At 51.8% G+C, this 19,281-nt stretch overlaps 1 protein-coding gene across 8 annotated transcripts in view; it reads right to left on the bottom strand.

The window, feature by feature from the left end:
* Window positions 1-10,296, bottom strand: part of WDR13 (WD repeat domain 13) — a 35,976-nt gene extending 25,680 nt beyond the window's left edge. The window contains exons 1-10 of one of the 8 annotated variants that reach the window (XM_015443558.4): window positions 10,203-10,296; window positions 9,664-9,859; window positions 8,870-9,110; window positions 8,367-8,476; window positions 8,113-8,243; window positions 7,196-7,503; window positions 5,857-6,037; window positions 5,615-5,756; window positions 3,448-3,566; window positions 2,658-2,989 (exon numbers count right to left, since the gene is read on the bottom strand). In XM_015443558.4, the coding sequence (XP_015299044.1) occupies window positions 2,805-2,989; window positions 3,448-3,566; window positions 5,615-5,756; window positions 5,857-6,037; window positions 7,196-7,503; window positions 8,113-8,243; window positions 8,367-8,476; window positions 8,870-9,110; window positions 9,664-9,725 (1,479 nt within the window). In that variant the 5' untranslated portion in view covers window positions 9,726-9,859; window positions 10,203-10,296 and the 3' untranslated portion in view covers window positions 2,658-2,804. Of the gene's footprint in view, window positions 1-2,657; window positions 2,990-3,447; window positions 3,567-5,614; window positions 5,757-5,856; window positions 6,038-7,195; window positions 7,504-8,112; window positions 8,244-8,366; window positions 8,477-8,869; window positions 9,111-9,663; window positions 10,047-10,202 lie in introns of those variants that run through there. The other 7 variants (XM_005593481.5, XM_015443559.4, XM_065538287.2 and 4 more) reach the window with 7 other exon arrangements.
* Between the last annotated feature and the right edge of the window lie 8,985 nt (window positions 10,297-19,281).

Below are 19,281 nucleotides of genomic sequence, written 5' to 3'. Positions count from 1 at the left end.
CTATTCGAGAAGCTGAGGCCCGAGGATCGCTTGAACCCAGGAGGTGGAGGCTGCAGTGAGCCGAGATCACGCCATTGCATTCCAGCCTGGGCATCAGAGCAAGACCCCCCCAAAACAAAACAAAACAAAACAACAACAAAAAACTTCTGAGTGCTGAGTCTCTAATTGAGCTTCCTTGGTTGACAACATTTCGCATGTATTTTCACAACCCATTACTGTGAACCGAGCACATCTTCTGTGACTCCAATGAGAGAGGAGCCCTGGAAACTTGTCACTGGGTCTCTCTGGGAGTTGGTCCTGCACACCATATCTTTTTGTTGATTTTGCTCTATATCTTTTTGTTGTAATAAATCAATCATAGCCATGAATACAACCACATACTGAGTCTTGGAAGTCCTCCTAGCAAATCACTGGGCCTGGGACTGGTATTGGGGACCATGACACACACACACATATATGACCTTTACCACGGGAACAATCTAGCTCACTGATGTCCCTATCTCACCACCATGTACCCTGAGGTCTATTAGATGGAAGTGCCAGATAGAAATGCTTGGGGTAAAAGTAACCACACTGTCAAATAACTGGACTGAACAAACGGGAGATTATTTCCCTCCAACAAGACTGTTGGTGCGAGTTCAGCAGCTCAGCAACACTGGACCAAGCTGGAGTCTCTACCAAGCTGTGGACTGACCCTAAGGTCCCAAGATGTCAGTCGCAGTTCCAGTCAACGCATATGTGGCAACAAATGGAGCTGAGGAGGAAGGGAGGGGATGGAGCAAGAGCCTCTTTGCCGCTTCAGGTAACTTTGACATTTTCTGGTGAATCAGGCCACTGATAAGCGATTTTGGTTATTTACTCCCATCAATACTCAAACCTTTTTCTCCTCTCTCGGGGCTCCCCTCAAATACTTAACATCATTTTTTGGTCTCTAAGCTGTTCCAGGGCTGGAATATGCACCCTGAATGGGGCTGGGAGGAGACAAGGGTGGTCTGAGGGATGGAGATTCCACCACACAGCAGGAGGCCCCAGGTCAGCCTTAACTTCCAGTTGCTCCTGCACCAGCTTGGGGCTCCAGGACCCAACACGTCTGCTCCCTGCTTTCAAGAAACAACACTATGGCCGGGCGCGGTGGCTCAAGCCTGTAATCCCAGCACTTTGGGAGGCCGAGACGGGCGGATCACGAGGTCAGGAGATCGAGACCATCCTGGCGAACACGGTGAAACCCCGTCTCTACTAAAAAATACAAAAAACTAGACGGGCGCGGTGGCGGGCGCCTGTTGTCCCAGCTACTCGGGAGGCTGAGGCAGGAGAATGGCATGAACCCGGGAGGCGGAGCTTGCAGTGAGCTGAGATCCGGCCACTGCACTCCAGCCTGGGCGACAGAGCGAGACTCCGTCTCAAAAAGAAAAAAAAAAAAAAAAAAGAAACAACACTATTTTGTTTGAGAGGTGGAGCCCAGGCAAGGGCTGCTGTGTGGAGGAGTCTGGGAATATCGCCCCCTGAGGAGGCAGCAGAGTCCTGCAGCCTAACATGGTGAACCCGCTGGGGGTCCAACCCAATGTTCCCTGCCAACTCCTCCACTGTCACTACCCTGGTGCAAGTCCCCATCACTGCGCTCAGAGGGGTCTCCTGCTGGGTCCCCTGCTTCTACGCCCACCCCCAATTTGTTCCCTTCAGCAGCCAGAGGGAGCCTCTATGACCAAGTCAGATCATACCCCTCCTCTGCTTGAGACCTTCTGGTCACCCCCACTCAGAAAAAAAGCCAAAGTCCTCACTGTGGCCCACGAAGCATCTGGCCTGTCTGACCTCATCTACTGTCACACTCTGGTCCAGCAAGACTCTGGCATACACAATGATCCTTCTGGAGCGCTCTAGCCTAAGTGCCTTTAGGCTGGCTTTCTCTCTGCCTAGAATGTTCTCCCCCTACACTATGACTCCCACTCACTTCATTCAAGTCTTTATTTAAATGTCACCCTGAGCCAGGTGTGGTGGTTCACGCCTGTAATCCCAGCACTTTGGGAGGCTGAGGCGAGTGGATCGCTTGAGCCCAGGAGTTCGAGACCAGCCTGGGCAACATGGCGAGATCCCGTCTCTACTAAAAATACAAAAAGTACCCAGGTGTGGTGGCACACACCCATAGTCCCAGCTACTTGGGAGGCTTAAGTGAGGGCCACTTGAGTCCCGGAGATTGAGGCTGCAGTGAGCTATGGTCATGCCACTGCATTCCAACCTGGGTGACAGAGTGAGACCCTGTCTCAAGAACAAAAAAGTCACCCTGTCAGGATCATCTTCCCTGATGCTGTCACCATAAAGAGCCCACTCCCCCAACTTCTGTAGCTCTGTCTCCCATCCTTGCTTTATTTTCTTCACACCACTCATCATTAGCTGGCCTGTTCCGTATTTTTGTCTACTGTCTCCATTATGATGCAAGCCCAATGAGGGCAGGCATTTCTGTCAGTTTAGGTCAGAGCAGTATCCCCAGTGCCCAGAACGGTTCCTGGCACACGGTCGGGGCTCACTAATGTCTATCGAATGCATGAGTATGTAAAACAGTTAAGGCGGTGCCTGTGACCCAGCAGACATTCAATCAATGCTTGTGGAATGAATGAATCCGTCGATGCATGAATGCACGAATGAGTCAATGAACCCCGTTCCACTGTGTTCCTGGAGCTGCCCGCTGCCCTGCCCGTCCCTGGCAGAGTTGGGAGCTGGCCCTCAGCACGACCACCGAAACTTTATTTACAACACGAGGCTGGAGTAAGAGGGGTGGGATGGAGGACAGCAGCAGGGCTGACAGGACCCTACTTCTGCTCCCGCCTCCAGACGATGACCATGCCGCTGGCGTCACTGGAGGCCAGTAGGCTCTCGTCGCAGTTGAAGCTGACATCAAGCACAGGTGCACTGTGGCCCTGCAGCTTGTTGACGGCAGCCTTGGCCGCCCGCTCCACATCAAAGAAGTGCACGCACATGTCCTCACTGCCCGTCACTGTCGGGGTGAGAGGGAGAGGCCATCGGGAGGCGCCTGGGGTGCCCGTGGTGGGAAGTCCCTGAGGTGTCTGAGGTGTTGAAGGGTGTATGTCCAAGGTGTGAGGTCCTAGCATGGCTTGGGGAGGTTTGAGGGGGCCCCATCCCTAGATGGGAGGTCGCCTGGCTGTTTCGGTACTGTGTGCAGAGTGCGAGGTCTCTGGGCTGTTTGGGGGGAAGTGTGTTCAAAGTGTGAGTTTTCATCACTTCTCGGCCTTTTGGCTGAGACCAAGTGCAAACTGTGAGTTCTCTGAGCTGTTTGGAGCTGTGAGTCCCAGAGTGAGGCTGTTGGGGCAGGAGGGGTCATGAGGCCTAGGAAGTCAGGGCATCAGAGTGTCATGATGTCTGAGCCAGGCTGGCACCAGCCCTGGTTCCTGCCCCTCCCCAGTCACCCAGATCCCCTGTCCCTACAGGACTCACCCACGCAGGCCCCCTGGCGGAACGACATGAGGGGACAGAAGATGCTGCGCACAGGATGTGAGCTCTGCTCGATGGGGAAGCTTCTCTTCAGCTGCAGGGTCCCCTCGTTGTCTACCACCCTGACAAGAGGACAGACCGGGTCAAAACACAGCCCCAGCAGGGAGACAAGTTGTGGGCCTATGTCCCCACCCCTGTGCCTAAGTTCTTTTCAAGGTGCATGAAACCCGTTTTTTTTTTTGTTTTAGTTTTTGAGACAGGATCTCACTCTGTCACCCAGGCTGGAGTATAGTGGTGCGATCATGGCTCACTGCAGCCTCAACCTCCCAGGCTCAAGTGATCCTCCCGCCTCAGCCTCCCGAGTAGCTGGGACTACCTATAGGCACACACCACACCCAGCTTATGACACCCAATTCTGAGATGACTGCATAAACTATAAATAGGGGCTGATGTGTGAGTTACTGATGGTTCAGAAACCATCTCTGTTGGTATAAATGGGAGCCTCTGCAGTTTCATTCACTAGCTTTTCTTTCTAACGGTCTCTAAAAGATCCTGGTGTTAAGACAGGCACAAAGAGAGGAAATAAACACACTATGGTACGCCCACACTGTGGAAAACTGCACAGCCCTTAGAATAAACCACAGTCCCCACAGGTGACCTGGGGGGTTGCCACAAGGCATCGCATGGTGAGAAACTTGAAATGTAGGAAAGGCCATTTCTTTTTTCTTTCTTTTTTAAGAGATGGAGTCTGGCTCTGTCGTCCAGGCTGGAGTGCAGTGGCACCATCTCAGCTCACTGCAACCTCCGCCTCCCAAGTTCAAGCAATTCTCCAGCCTCAGCCTCCCGAGTAGCTGAGATTATAGGCACCTGCCACCAAGCTCAGCTAATTTTTGTATTTTTAGTACAGAAGGGGATTTGCCATGTTGGCCAGGCTGGTCTCGGACTCCTGACCTCAGGTGATCCACCCGCCTTGGCCTCCCAAAGTGCTGGGATTACAAGCGTGAGCCACTGTGCCTGGCCGGAAAAGGCCATTTCTTTAAAATGTCTTTCCTTCAAAACTGTGGTGGGAGCTAGGCAAGGTGGCTCACGCCTGTAATCCCAGCACTTTGGGAGGCCAAAGTACGTGGATCACTTGAGGCCATGAGTTCGAGACCAGACTGGGTAACACAGCAAAACCTCATCTCTACAAAAAATAGATTAAAAAAGTTGGCCGAGCATGGTGGCGTGTGCCTGTAATCTCAGCTACTTAGGCTGAGGTGGGAGAATCGCATGAGCCCAGGAATTGGAGGTTGCAGTGAGCCATGATCATGCCACTGCACTCCAATCTGGGTAACAGCAAAACCCTGTCTCACAAACAAAAGCACACGCGGATATGTGTACACGCCCAGGATTTGTAGACAGACAAGGATATGTGGAAAGATGTGGATCGTTAATGGGCTTTACTGTGGCAGAAGGAGGCCAGAGGTGGCAGGAGGAAGAAAGGAGAGGCTGTGGGAAATGGGTACAAACTTAAGGGTACACTTAAATTTTTAAAAATTTAAGTATATATAGAAATTGTTTAAAAAGGAGGAGAGAAATAAAGGGGTAGAATAAAAAGCATCCTCTTAGGCAGTGGTTTTCAGGCCTGGCTAGATATCGCTTAGGGAATTTCTCAATCTACCAATGCCCAGGCCCATCCCAAAGCTTCTGAAATTACTGGCCTGCAGAGGGGCCCGGGCAAGAGTTTTTGAAGCTCTTCAGGTCATTTCAATGTGTGGCCCAGGCTGAGAACTGCATTTGGGCAACATGACTGATGTGAGTGGGGACAGTAAACCCCAAATTGCCCCCCGCAAAAACAAAAACAATAAAAGAAAAAAGAAAGGAAAACAGGCCTCTGCTTTAGGTAGCCCTAATCTATTTTATGCTTCAGTTTGCTCGCCTGCAAAATGGAAATAATAACAGCACCTACCTCACAGGTCGGTGCAAGGATTCAATATGGTGATACATGGAAACTGCTTCGAACGGGCCTGGCCGCAGTGATTGCTGTAAACGCGCTCACTATTGCTATTACTGTTAACTGCTACTACTGCTCCCTCAATTAAATTAACCTGATGGAGGAGATGAGCTACTGTCCCAGTGTGCTGGAGGAGGCAGGCCCTCCATCTCCAGGAGGCCCTGATGGGGGACCCACCTGTAGAGCAGCAGCTTGTTGAGGCAAGCATTGATGAGCAGTGAGGGATCCCGGGCCTCGCGGCTGACCCAGGACCGGGCTGAGATGCTGGTCACAGGGCTCCCCTCATGCACCACCAGACGCTTGGCTTTAGTCAGCTTCCCTGCAGCAGCAGAGGGAGGGAAGGCAAAGGCGAGGGTGAGGGCTGTGCCCTGGAAGGGCTGGAGGGCGAGCACTCAGATGCAGGCCTGCTGTCTGCCTACCCGTGGCCATGTCGAAGAGGAAAGAGAAGACACTGCCCCGGTCATCACCCGCCCAGAGCAGCCGGCCAGGGGCATCAAAGGACAGAGCAAGGACACGGCCCGTCAGCTTGCTGGAGCCCCCCTTCACTTTCTTGCCCGTGGAGATGTTCATGACATGCACGTTGTGCTTGGCGTTCCCCACCTGTGGGGAGAATGCACAGACCATCATCCTGCTCCCAGCCAGGCCCTCCTTGAGTCTGACCACAATGGGGCTGCTGTTGATGCGACTGGCTAGTCCCTGAGTCTATTCACAGTGCGGCTGTGGCAGGTAGACAAGGTGACCAGGCATGAATCCACCTCCCTAGCCAGCCCCTTTTGCAATCTGCCCAGAGTAGGCCACCTGCCTATGGGACTAAAGGGCCTTCGGAGCCATCATGCTGCCCCTTGGTTGGTCCTCCCACAGTGTGAGAACCACAGGGCCCATCTAGGCCTGTGATCCCAGCTTTCCCCTGCTCCCTGGCTGCTCCTTTCTGGAACTTGTGGGGCTGCTGCTGATGTGGGGAGAATCCCAGCCCACAAGCTCACCCTTAGTCGGTTCCTCTGCAGTTCACCCCACCCCACTCTGGGTTACACCAGACTTTCTAATGTCCTTCCCCTGCTCTCTGACCAATCTACCCTGGAGTCTGACATGGTGGGGCCACTGACAGACCAGACAAGGCTCAGCCTCATCATCCTGCTCCTCAGAGGTAGCCCCTGCGGTTGGAAAACTGTAGGACTGCAGCTGATGGGACCAAAGGGGCCCCAGAGCCAGAACCCTGCCCCTGGCCAGTGCTCCCTGGAGTATACCACAGCAAGGCCATCCCAGACCAAGAATGGCACTCCCCTTTTTTTTTTTTTTTTTTTTGAGACGGAGTCTCGCTCTGTCACCCAGTGGCGCCAGCTCGGCTCACTGCAAGCTCTACCTCCCAGGTTCATGCCATTCTCCTGCCTCAGCCTCCCGAGTAGCTGGGACTACAGGCGCCCGTCACCACGCCCGGCTAAGTTTTTGTATTTTTAGCAGAAACGGGGTTTCACTGTGTTAGCCAGGATGGTCTCGATCTCCTGACCTCGTGATCCACCCACCTCAGCCTCCCAAAGTGCTGGGATTACAGGCGTGAGCCACCACGCCCGGCCCACTCCCCTGTCTTCTGATTTGCTGCCCTTTTAAGTCTGACCACACTAGGACTGCTGTGACGAGATTGGGCGGGTGCGGGGGGATCCTAGGCCCCCCTGGCTGTCCCTCCTTATACTCTGAATCCCTCAGATGGCCTTCCTGACCCAGCCCATCAGCCCTTGATGAGTGGGTGTCCTGGAGCCTGACCACGGTGAGGTTGTTGTTGACGGGCTGGAAGGTGCAGCAGAGCAGTTCAGCGCCATCAGGGTCAGGGATCTCCCGGATGCAGCGGCCATCCTCAGAGGCCCAGATGCGCATGGTGGCATCCAGTGAGGTGGACACGAGGATGTCATTGGAGAGGGACCAGGCGAAGTCAGAGACACCACGGGTGTGGCCCCGTAGCACACGAAGCACTGTGGGTGGGGCGGGCACCAGCTGGCACAGGGAGATGCTGCCGTCGAGTGAGCAGCAGGCCAGGCGGTGCCGGTCATCATTCGCGAAGCGCACCCTTGGGACTGCAATGCCAAGAAGCCATTAGTGGGAGTCTGCACACTCATTGGGCACTTTTCTCTCTAAAAGGCTCTGACGTGTGTGCCAGGGGCTGGGGCCCCACGGCATGAGGCACAGTGGCCTCAGCAAAGGGCTTTCCTTGGCTGACAAAGGGAACTGTAACCCCAGAAGACTCTCTGCCAAAACTCCCTAAGTCTTAGCAGCTCCTTTGCAGATTGCAAGTCTTCTGCAATGTGAGAAAGTTCCTGTCTTAGGGAACACTTTATAATCAAGTTCATGGCAGTTTGCAAAACCCTTGACACTGTAGCCCACTCTGCCCTCTGCAAGGGGATTTATCATCAGCAAAGGCTTTGAACTCTTCCAAGTGACTCAGGAACCCAGGCAGCCTGCTGCAAAGGGCTCTCTTAGGCTTCTGAGGCCCTTTCCAATAGACGAAGCACTGAGACTCTGCAGACCACTTTGCAGAGGGATTTTCAGTCTGCAAAAGGCTTTACGGATGGTCATTCCTCCTTTGGAGGTGTGCCAGGGGCCTTGGATTCAGAAAAGGATGCCTTGGTTGGTTGTCACAGTTTGGGCAAATGCTTGGTGATGGAACCCACCACCCACTGGCTCACCTGCCTCATCCACGTGCTGGTCAAAAACATGGTACATGCCCGCAAAGGCATAGTTCTCGCTCAGTGATGTGTCCCCGGCCATGGCCCGACTTGCCTCTGCCGCTGACGTGGGCACCACGCTGCCAGGGGGCCTGGGCCCCAACAGGAAGTGAGGGGTGACAGGAGGTAGATGCAAAAGTGTTCAGTCTGCCATTGCCCCAGGGCCCCTCTCCTCCTCGCAACCCACCCCCAGCCTTGGTTGCCTCTGTGCATACCTGTCCTCATAGACAGCACGGTTCATCTGTGCCTGTAGCTGGTAGGAGCCTCGGCTGACAGAACGACGGTGCCCACGGGCCCCCAGGGCCCGAGGATCATCCTCAAAGTCCTGCAAATGGAAAGGGTCAGGGTGGGTGCATCCTGCAAAAAACCCGAGAACCTTTGAGGTGTGGAGCCCTGAAAATCTACCTAGAGCCAGATCACTTCTCACCGTGCCCCCTGCCACCACCACCGCTGCCCGCTTGTACAGTGGCTTCCTCATGAGTTCTGCTGTTCCTGCCCTCCCCCTGCTCAGCAGATACTCAAGACAGGGCTTGCTATATGTTTACTGACCTGTTTACCAAGTTTATTGTCTGTTTATTGATTTACTTGGCATATTATATTTTTGTCCTCTGCTGATGCAGAACAGTGCCCAGCAAAGAGCAGGTGCTTGATGAAAGTCAGTGGAGTGAATGTGTGCAGGCAGGGTATGCCCAGGGGGTGAATGTGGCCAGGAGCTCACCTCCATGCGGTCAAGGGTAGTGCGGCTACTGCGGACGATGCTGTTGCTATAGGCACGAGCACTGCCTGGCTCGGAGAGGGGTCCGTAGCGCTGGCCCAGCAGCTGCCCCCGAAGCCTCAGGTACTGCCGACGCAGCGCTGGGGGGTGCCCAGCCTTGGCATTCTCCCGCAGCAGCTGGCTGCGCCGGCGGATATACTGCGTCCGAAACTGTGGAAACGTTGGTGTGCGGTACGCGTTGTACCTGCAGGGTCAGGATGCAGGGCAGGCAGCAGGCACAGGACAGAGGGAATCAATCAGCTCGGGAGATAGGGCAGGAGAGTGAGGTGTGTGGCAGTGACTGGGGCCTGGGTGGTTAGAATGACTAGCAGTGGTGATGGGGGACCTCTTGGTCCTGCAGTGGGAGTGAGTCTGCAGTAATAATGAGCATGGTCATGAGGTCAGTTTGCAGACAACAGTGTCAGTCTGCTGCCCCGCTGGGGTCCATACGGGGTGACTGAGTCAGTGCAGACAATAACTGGGGTCGGTATACCAGGGCGACAGAAGTCAGAATGACATTTAAGGGGGTCAGCGTTGGGAGGTGATGGGGTCAGAATGGGGATGTAAAAAAAAAAAAAGTCCAGGGGACACCCATAGGGGATAGGATGTCACTAGCCTGAGCCCCACCTCCCTCTCACAGGCGGCGTCGTTGCGCATGCCTGTATCTGACCACACTTTCCCGGCTTGCTGTTTAGAATCCTCTCCGGCCCAGCCAACTCACCGCGGGCGTGCCCGCCCCCGCTACTGCGCATGCTCACCTCCGGCATGCCCACGCAGCCGCATTAAGGCAAGTTCTCCGCCCAGCCTCACTTATCGCCATTGCGCATGCACCACAGTAAGTTCTGCTCCCATGGGCTTCGACCCCACGCCTCACCTCGCGTCCACTGCTAAGACTTGCTGCCACACCGCGGCCATTCCCCGGCCTCCTCCTCTGGCGTGTCCGCCCGCGGGAGCCTGCAGGACAAGGGCCTGGAATGTGAGCGTCCCGAGCGAAGGGATCTAGTTCCGTCCCGTCCGCCAGGCGACCACTGCCATAGACATCGAGTCCCTCCGCGCCGGAGATGTCACGAACTCCCACCCGGCTGTTACCATGGTCATCACCCCAGCCCTGCCCTTCCTGGGCAGCGCCGGGGTGACACACAGCGATTCAGAACAGACACCGCCCCTCCCCAGTCGCCATAGCAACGCCCCTCCCCCGCCTAGCATTCCTTGCTTGACATTCCCCATCCATCCTGTCCCCGCCGCCCTCCGCCTTCCCTTCTCAGGTCCAAGAGCATAGCCCGGGATCGGGAACCACCTCCGGGGCTGCCTCCGGTTCTTGAGGCCCCCCGGAGCGGCCCTGAGACCACTGTCGCCGGTTCCTTCTGTCTCTCCTCCCTTTCTCAGGCTCCAAGCAAGATGGCTGCCTGCTATCAGAAAGAGCTGCCGAGCCCAGAGCGAATCGATAGACATCCTTCCCAGGGTGTGGGAGTCTCGCAGGCGCATTGAGGGACATTCGCTTCAGGCCCAAGGACAGAGGCTCCACCCCTCGAGTTCTACCCACTCGTTAATGGCACTTTTTGTATATGGAAGGATAGTGTCTAAGGGACATAGCGTCAGGGGTGAGTTTGCGAATCATTCCCTAGAAATCAGAAGTACATTATAAAAAAGAGAAGAAACACGACTTTTAAAAGTGGTGTAGGGCCGGGCGCGGTGGCTTACGCCTGTAATCCCAGCACTTAGGGAGGCCGAGGCAGGTGGATCACTTGAGGCCAGGAGTTCAAGACCAGCCTGGCCAACATGGTGAAACCCTGTCTCTACTAAAACTACAAAAATTAGCCGGGTATGGTGGCGGGCGCTTGCAGTCCCAGCTACTCGGGAGGTTGTGACAGGAGGATTGCTTGAGCCCAGGACGCGGAGGTTGTAGTGAGCTAAGATCGCGCCACTGCACTCCAGCCTGGGTGACGGGAGTGAAACCCTGTCTTAAAAAAAAAAAAAAAAAAAAAGGGGGGGTGTAGGCCACTTTTTAGCAGCACAATCTTGTCCAAGCAAAACTTGAATAATTAATAAAAAATCATCATATATGTAAAGACGCCTTGAAAGTTCACCAGTTCTTGCAGTGGGCCTCTGCACACCCCTGGGATGAATAAGGTCGGTTGTGTGTGTGTGACTGGGATGGTTGGACTTGGATGCCCCCAGAAAGCTTGAGGCTTGAGTTTCTAAAGACAGAAGATAGAATTAGGCAAAATAAGCTTTGGGGTTTGGATCCAAGGAGGCTATCTGAATCATCTCTATTTCAACTTCCAGCAGGAAGCTGCGTTTCAAATTGTTCATCTTAACGTTATCAGGGTAAACTTCCTGTTGGATCTTAACATCAACTGACATAAAATTCGAAGCTGTTATTTTCCACACTATTTTTATAACAAATACAATCAATTGAACAATGTTTTAAAGTCACTGAAAGATCCCACTGTATTGTATTGACTCAGCATCTCCCTTGTCCATGTAACAAGCTTATCAGTGTCTTTTAATATTAAATACTCTTTTGTAACATGATTGATAAAGAATAGACTCTATTTCACTGCACAAACGTGTAACGTTAACAAGAACAATATTTATGAGACAATGTGCTGGGTACTGTTCAAGGTATTTTATATATGTTAATCTATTTAATTTTTTTTTTTTTTTTTGAGATGGGGTCTCACTCTGTCACCCAGGCTGGAGTGCAGTGACATGATCTTGGCTCACTGCAATCTCTGCCACCTGGGCTCAAGCAGTCCTCCCATGTCAGCCTCCCGGGAGCTGGGACCACAGGCATTTGACACCATGCCCGGATAATTTTTCTATTTTTGGTAGAGACAGGGTTTCACCATGTTGCCCAGGCTGGTCTCAAACTCCTGAGCTCAAGTGATTCGCCTGCCTCAGCCTCCCAATGTGCTAGGATTACAGGTGTGAGCCACTGCACCCGGCCAATTTAATCATAATAACTGAAGGTTGTGGGTCCTATTACTATCGCCAATTTACAGATGAGGATATTTGAAGCCCAGGGAATTCAAGGGTGACATTTTATGGAACTGGTTCCCTTAAGATTTTTTTTTTTTTTTTTTAAAGACATGGTGTCAACTGGGCATAGTGGCTTATGTCTGTAATCCCAGCACTTTGGAAGGCTGAGGTGGGAGGATCACTTGAGTCCAGGAGATTGAAACCAGCCTGGGGAACAAAGTGAGACCCCATCTCTACCAAAAATTAGTCAGGCATGGTGGTACATGCCTGTAGTCCCAGCTACTCGGGAGGCTGAGGCAGAAGAATTGCTTGAGCCTGGGAGGTTAAGGCTGCAGTGAGCTGTGATTGTGCCACTATACTCCAGCCTGGGCAATAGAGCGAGACCCTGTCTCTGAAAAAAAAAAAAAAAGCTGGGTGTGGTGGCTCACACCTGTAATCCCAGCACTTTGGGAGGCTGAGGCGGGCAGATTACCTGAGGTTAGGAGTTCGAGACCAGCCTGGGCAACATGATGACTCTGTCTCTACTAAAAAGATAAAAATTTAGCCGGGCATGGTGGCAGGCGCCTGTAAAAATCCCAGCTACTTGGGAGACTGAGGCAAGGACAGTCACTTGAACCCTGGAGGCAGAGGTGGCAGTGAGCTGAGATCGTGCCATTGCACTCCAGCCTGGGCAACAAGAGCAAAACTCCATCTCAAACATAAATCAATTAAAAAAGAGAGAGAGAGAGATGGGGTTGGCTGGGCATGGTGGCTTGCACCTGTAATCCCAATATTTTGGGAGGCCAAGGCAAGAAGATGACTTGAGTCTAGGAGTTTGAGACCAGCCTGGGTAATACCTTGAGACTACATCTCTACAAAAACAAAATTAGCTGGGTGTGGTGGTGTGTTCTTATAGTCCCAGCTACTCAGGAGGGTGAGGTGGGAGGATCACTTGAGCCTGGGAGGTCAAGGCTGCAGTGAGCCATGACACTGCACTCCAGCTTGGATGTTAGAGTGAAACCCTTTATTTTTTTAAAAAAAAAAGATGGGGGGATGGGTCTTGATATGTTGCCCAGGTTGGTCTCGAACTTGTGGCCTTGAGGCATCATCCCACCTCAGCCTCCCAAGGAGCTGGGATTTATAGGCATGAGCCACCACACCCAGCCCTGAACTGGTCCCCTATTTGTGACCGGCATTGGGTTTATTTCCATGTTCTTTTTTCATCATAAAGAGTGTTGTGATAAATGCCTTTCCCATTCACTTCCACCTACTCTCAACAGAGCCCTGCCCCTTCATCCCACCACTCTGCTTCCAAAGAAATGTGATGGAATGAAATCACAGGAAAGTCAGGAATTCGAGTCAGGGATACCTGGAAAATTCTATTTTACCATTGGAATGAATTATTTTATTGTTGTTTTTCAGTATTCACATATTAAATTTATAAAAATTATTTTTAAAACCTCTTCTATAAGGCTATAAGATACTAGACAAAACAAACTAATGAAAGGTTTGTTGCCCAGGCACTGTGGCTCACGCCTGTAATCCCACCACTTTGGGAGGCTGAGGAGGGTGGATCACTTGAGACCAGGAGTTAGAGACCAGCCTGGCCAACATGGGCACCTCTGCCTCCCGGCTCAAGCAATTCTCGTGTCTTAGCCTCCCAAGTATCTGGGATTACAATCGTGGACTACCACGCCTGGCTAATTTTCGTGTTTTTAATAGAGACAGGGTTTTACCATGTTGGCTAGGCTGGTCTTGAACTCTTGGCCTCAAGTGATCCACCCACCTTGGCCTCGTAAGTCCTGGGATTACAAGCATCAGCCACTGCACCCAACCTGTTTGAATTGTTTTAACATGTATGTGCTGTCATTAGATTAAAAATGGTTTTTGTTTTTGTTTTTGAGACAGAGTTTCCGAGTTTTTGTTTTTGAGACAGAGTTTTTGTTTTTGAGACAGAGTTTTTGTTTTTGAGACAGAGTTTTTTTTTTTTTTTTTTTTTTTTTTTTGAGACGGAGTCTCGCTCTGTCACCCAGGCTGGAGTGCAGTGGCCGGATCTCAGCTCACTGCAAGCTCTGCCTCCCAGGTTTACGCCATTCTCCTGCCTCAGCCTCCCAAGTAGCTGGGACTACAGGCGCCGGCCACCTCGCCCGGCTAGTTTTTTGTATTTTTAGTAGAGACGGGGTTTCACTGTGTTAGCCAGGATGGTCTCGATCTCCTGACCTCGTGATCCGCCCGTCTCGGCCTCCCAAAGTGCTGGGATTACAGGCTTGAGCCACCGTGCCCGGCCAAGACAGAGTTTTTGTTTTTGAGACAGAGTTGTTTTTGAGACAGTTGTTGCCCAGGCTGCAGTGCAATGATGTGACCTCGGCTCACTGCAACCTCTGCCTTTTGGGTTCAAGCCATTCTCCTGCCTCAGCCTCCCCAGTAGCTGGGATTACAGGCACACACCACCACATCTGGCTAATTTTTTGTATTTTTAGCAGAGACGGTGTTTCACCAGGCTGGTCTCAAACTCCTAACCTCACGTGATCTGCCCACCTCTGCCTCCCAAAGTACTGGGATTACAGGCGTGAGCCACCGCGCCCGGCCTAAAAATGGGTTTTGAACAACAAGCCGATGAAAGAAGGCAGTTGCAGCTTGTTGAGAACTTGGAGAGAAAGGGGCAGTTTTATCTGTGGGAATGGCAGGTCAGTGAGTCGGGGAAATGAGGGTCTCAGGCCTGGGGGTATCAAGGAGAGATTGTGAATGACTTTGGTTGCAGTCATGACATCTAGAAAAAAAAGCTCAAACCCATGGAGGACCACACACCCCATTCACTCTAACAGGATCCAGGGCTGTTTTACTGTCAGAGTGATGGGTAAAGGTCCCAGGCAAATGAACAGCAAAACCAGATTTGGACAGAAAAGACAGGTAAGCCTGAGTTGTTTGAAGATGATACTAATCACAACAGTGACTATGAGGGTGGAAGAAACGGGCAGGGGCTGTCTTTTTTCCAGACTCGTCCTTCCTTTATGAGCCCCCTACCTATCTGGCTCCCAGAGTTTAGAAATGCAAAGGAAAGGCTGAGTGTGGCGCCTCACACCTATAATCCCAACATTTTGGGAGGCTGAGGCAGGAGGACTGCTTGAGCCCCAGAATTTGAGATCTGCCTGACAACATGGTGAGACCCTATCTCTACAAAATAGAAAAAAATAACTAGGCGTGATGGTGCACACCTGTAGTTCCAGCTACTCAGGAGGTTGAGGTGGGAGGATCATTTGAGCCTGCAAAGTTGAGGCTGCAGTGAACCGTGATCACACCACTGCACTCCAGCCTGGACCCTGTCTCCAAAAAAAAAAAAAAAAAAAGAAAGAAAGAAATGCAAAGGAATGCAGTGGACCACATTGGCTGTGTCTGCCTTTTTTTTTTTTTTTTGAGACCGAGTCTCTAAGCTCTGCCTCCGGGGTTCACGCCATTCTCCTGCCTCAGCCTCCTGAGTAGCTGGGACTATAGGCGCCCACCACCGCGCCCGGCTAATTTTTTGTATTTTTAGTAGAGACGGGGTTTCACCGTGGTCTCGATCTCCTGACCTTGTGATCCGCCCGCCTCGGCCTCCCAAAGTGTTGGGATTACAGGCGTGAGCCACCGCGCTGTGTCTGTTTTCATTGCTCCCACAGGCTGAAATAAAATCTCAAGTTGGGCCCCAACTTCAGGGGACAAAGTAAAGCATGATTTGAGGGAAAGTGTGGGTGGTTCAGGGGACAAAGTAAAGCATGATTTGAGGGAAAGTGTAGGTGGTTCAGGGAACAGGTGTGCTGAGAATCAAGGCCAGAGACAGAAACGGGAGGAGCCACAGAGCTGAGGTGTAATTGGAGTGGAGACACGGAATCGTCATTCACTTATCTCACCCCTGGTTTCTTCCTAGATGGGGTGAGTGGGGGTTAGGATATGAGGTCATAACTTTCATCATTTCCTGATGGGAAAACATTTGCCTCTGAAGCCAAAGTTCTCACAACCCCCAAATGGGGGTTGGTGACAACTCTCTATAGCCAAAGTCAGAAACGAGATTTCTGCTTTTGGAAGAAGCCTCAACAGAGCCCTGAGCGGCCCCTGGCATGCTGAACTAGTGAGCCAGCCTTCTGACAGATACTTCTTCAGTCCCTGGAGCTACGATTCTAACTGCCAAGATCAACAGTAAGAAAATAATAATGTAAGAAATTGGTAAACTTGTAAATGAAATAGTAGTTTGGCCGGGCATGGCGGCTCACACCTGTAATCCCAACACTTTGGGAGGCCATGGTGGGTGGATCACTTGAGGCCAGGAGTTTGAGACTAGCCTGTTCAACGTGGTGAAACCCCTTCTCTATTAAAAGTAGAAAAATTAGCTGGGCATGGTGGCCGGTGCCTGTTATCCCAGCTACTGAGGAGGCTGAGGCGGGAGAATTGCTTGAACCTGGGAGGTGAAGGTTGCAGTGAGCAGAGATCACACCATTGCACTCCAGCCTGGGCAACAGAGTAAGATTCTTCTTTAAAAAAAAAAAAAAAAAAAGTAGTTTGGTTATTGTTGCTGGGGGGCAGGTGTGAAAAATAAATTTGAACTGAAACCAGAATGCACAAAGCCTTGGACTGCTGAGTGTGAGGATAAGGCGGCTGTTGAAGCCTGCCGGCCACGGATTCAGAGCCAGCGGAAATCACTTCACAGGGGTAGGACTAGGGTCACTCTGGTCTTGAGATCTCAATTCAGCTTGCCCAGTGAGGCATTCAGGGCTAGACTGCAGGTCTGGGAGGGTTTAGCCCTTGGATCTGATATCACAGTCCCAGGCGATTACAGCCCTTGATTCTCTTTCTTTGCTGCTAATATGTTGAACTACATCTCATGCTTTTCAAATGTCAAGCCACCCTTGCTGTCCTGGGATAGGTCCCACCTGGTTGTGGTGATAGCCTGCATTACTGAGTGCTGACTATACTGATCTTATATGTACTGTCACAAACCTAAGAAGGTAGGTATGATATTTAAACCCCATTTTGAAGATAAGGAAAGTGAACTCTGGAGGGGTTTACTGCCCATGGCTACAGATGTAGACAATATTAGAACTAGTGTTTGGACGCCAGTGGGAAGTCGAACTGTTTTTGTTTTGTTTTGTTTTGTTTTACTTTAAGTTCTGGGATACCTGTGCAGAACGTATGCAGGTTTGTTACATAGGTATACATGTGCCATGGTGGTTTGTTCCACCTATCAACCCGTCATCTAGGTTTTAAGCCCTGCATGCATTAGGTATTTGTCCTAATGCTCGAACTGGACTGTTTCTTATCCTGGACACCAGAAACCACCAACCCCTAGTAACCAGCCAGCATTGTTGACAATAATGACCGGTCCCTCTCCTAGCTCTGTGCACCCCCAGCACTAAGTCCCAGATCTAATTATGTTCCTGTGTCTCTTCTGACCTCCAGGACTGCTGTATGCGCCAAGGTCTGCAATGGTGTCCAGCTACCGTGAGGGGCTGATCTCCACCTAGGCTTCCTCTCCAACCTCACCCCTTGGCACTCTTACTCCATCAGGTTATGTTCCAGCCACGCTGGCTTCCTGTCACATGCTTTGAAAACTGTACAGTGTTTCTGGTATCTGGCATGCTCTCTGCTATGACTCACTTCCCTGACACTTCTCATCCTATGGTCATGTCACTAATAACAAGCACTTTATTTATGCCAGTCATAATTTATTTATTCATTTAAATTAATTAATTTATTTATTTTGAGACAGAGTGTTGCTCTGTCGCCTAGGCTCTGGAGTGCAGTGGCGTAATCTCTGCTCACTGCAAGCTCCACCTCCTGGGTTCATGCCATTCTCCTGCCTCAGCCTCCCGAGTAGCTGGGACTACAGGCACTCGCCACCACCCCCGGCAAATTTTTTTGTATTTTTAGTAGAGACAGGGTTTCACTGTGTTAGCCAGGATGGTCTTGATCTCCTGACCTTGTGATCCGCCCGCCTCGGCCTCCCAAAGTGCTAGGATTACAGGCGTGAGCCACTGCGCCCGGCCTAATTTATTATTTTTTTGAGATGGAGTCTCACTGTCATTCGGGCTGGAGTGCAATGGCACAATCTCGGTTCACTGCAACCTCTGCCTCCCAAGTTCAAGCAGTTATCCTGCCTTGGCCTCCCGAGTAGCTGGGATTACAGACATGTGCCACCATGCCTGGCTAATTTTTGTATTTTTAGTAGAGACGGGGTTTCTCCTTGTTAGCCAGGCTGGTCTCGAACTCCTGACCTCAAGTGATCCACCTGCCTCAGCCTCCCAAAGTGCTGGGATTACAGGTATGAGCCACTGCGCCCAGCCTGAAGCACTTTACATTAATAGAAAATCTTGTGTAATCCTTACAACAGCAGCCTTGTGAAGTAGATACTATTGCCATCTCATCTCACAGGTGAGGAAATGAAAACAGAGGAAGTGACCTGCCCGAGGTCACGCAACCAGTAAGCAATGGAACTGGATTTATACACAGGCCACTTGGCTCCGAATCCCTGTTCTTAACCACAACACTAACACCAACTGTCAAGTTACTTTTTGTGAGCTCGTCTAGTGTGGATTCCTAACAAGTACTTTGTCATCCTGCCCCCGCTTTGATCTGTCAGCAAACCCTGTGAGTTCCACCTTCAGAATATGCCAGGATCTGAGCTCTCATCTCCGCGTCCACTGCCGCCACCACCATCGCTGGTCTGGACAATTGCAGCAGCCTCCTCACCACTGCCGTCCTCGCCCCCTCTCCTCAATCTGTCCTCACGGCAGCCAGAATGATCCTGTTGCAACCCAAGTCAGCCCAGGGCTCTCCTCTGCTCGGAGCCCTGCCGTGGCTCTCATCTCTCTCAGAGAAAAAGCCAAAGTCTTCTCCGTGCCCCACGAGGCCCTCCGGACCCTCCCTGACCTCACCACCTGCCACTGGCCCCTGGCTCACTCTGCTCCTGCCCCACTGGCTTTCTTGGTGTTCCCCACACACCAAGCAGCTCCCTCCTCAGGGCCTTTGCACCTGTTTGCTTTTCCCTCTGCCTTTAATTCTCCTCTTCCAGATGTCGTAGCAAGGTAAGGCTGACAGGTTTGGCTGGAAATGAAACGAGCCCTTGTTACATTCGGATGTTATATACATGGACCACGAAAGCAAGAACAGCCACAGATTCTGGCTCATGTCTCTTGGGCCGGGCAACACCAAAATGAAAGGGGCGAGATGACCACACCCCAGGTGGCAGGACACCTTGTTGCTGAGGAGCTCATTTCATGCTGCAGCTAAGCAGTTCTATAACCCAGAGGTGAGGGGTAGAAAGCCTCAAACCCCACCAGAACCTCAGGGGGTGGGGAGAAAACTCTCACAACAGGCTACTTGGTAGATAGGGAGGTGAATGGTAAATGGCCTCGTGAGAGCTCCCCACAAACCTTCCGTGCTCT

Source organism: Macaca fascicularis, chromosome X (genome assembly GCF_037993035.2).
Source record: "Macaca fascicularis isolate 582-1 chromosome X, T2T-MFA8v1.1".
Taxonomy (NCBI): domain Eukaryota; kingdom Metazoa; phylum Chordata; class Mammalia; order Primates; family Cercopithecidae; genus Macaca; species Macaca fascicularis.
The sequence above is the reverse complement of the archived record's forward strand: the minus strand, read 5'-3'. Positions and strand labels throughout refer to the sequence as shown.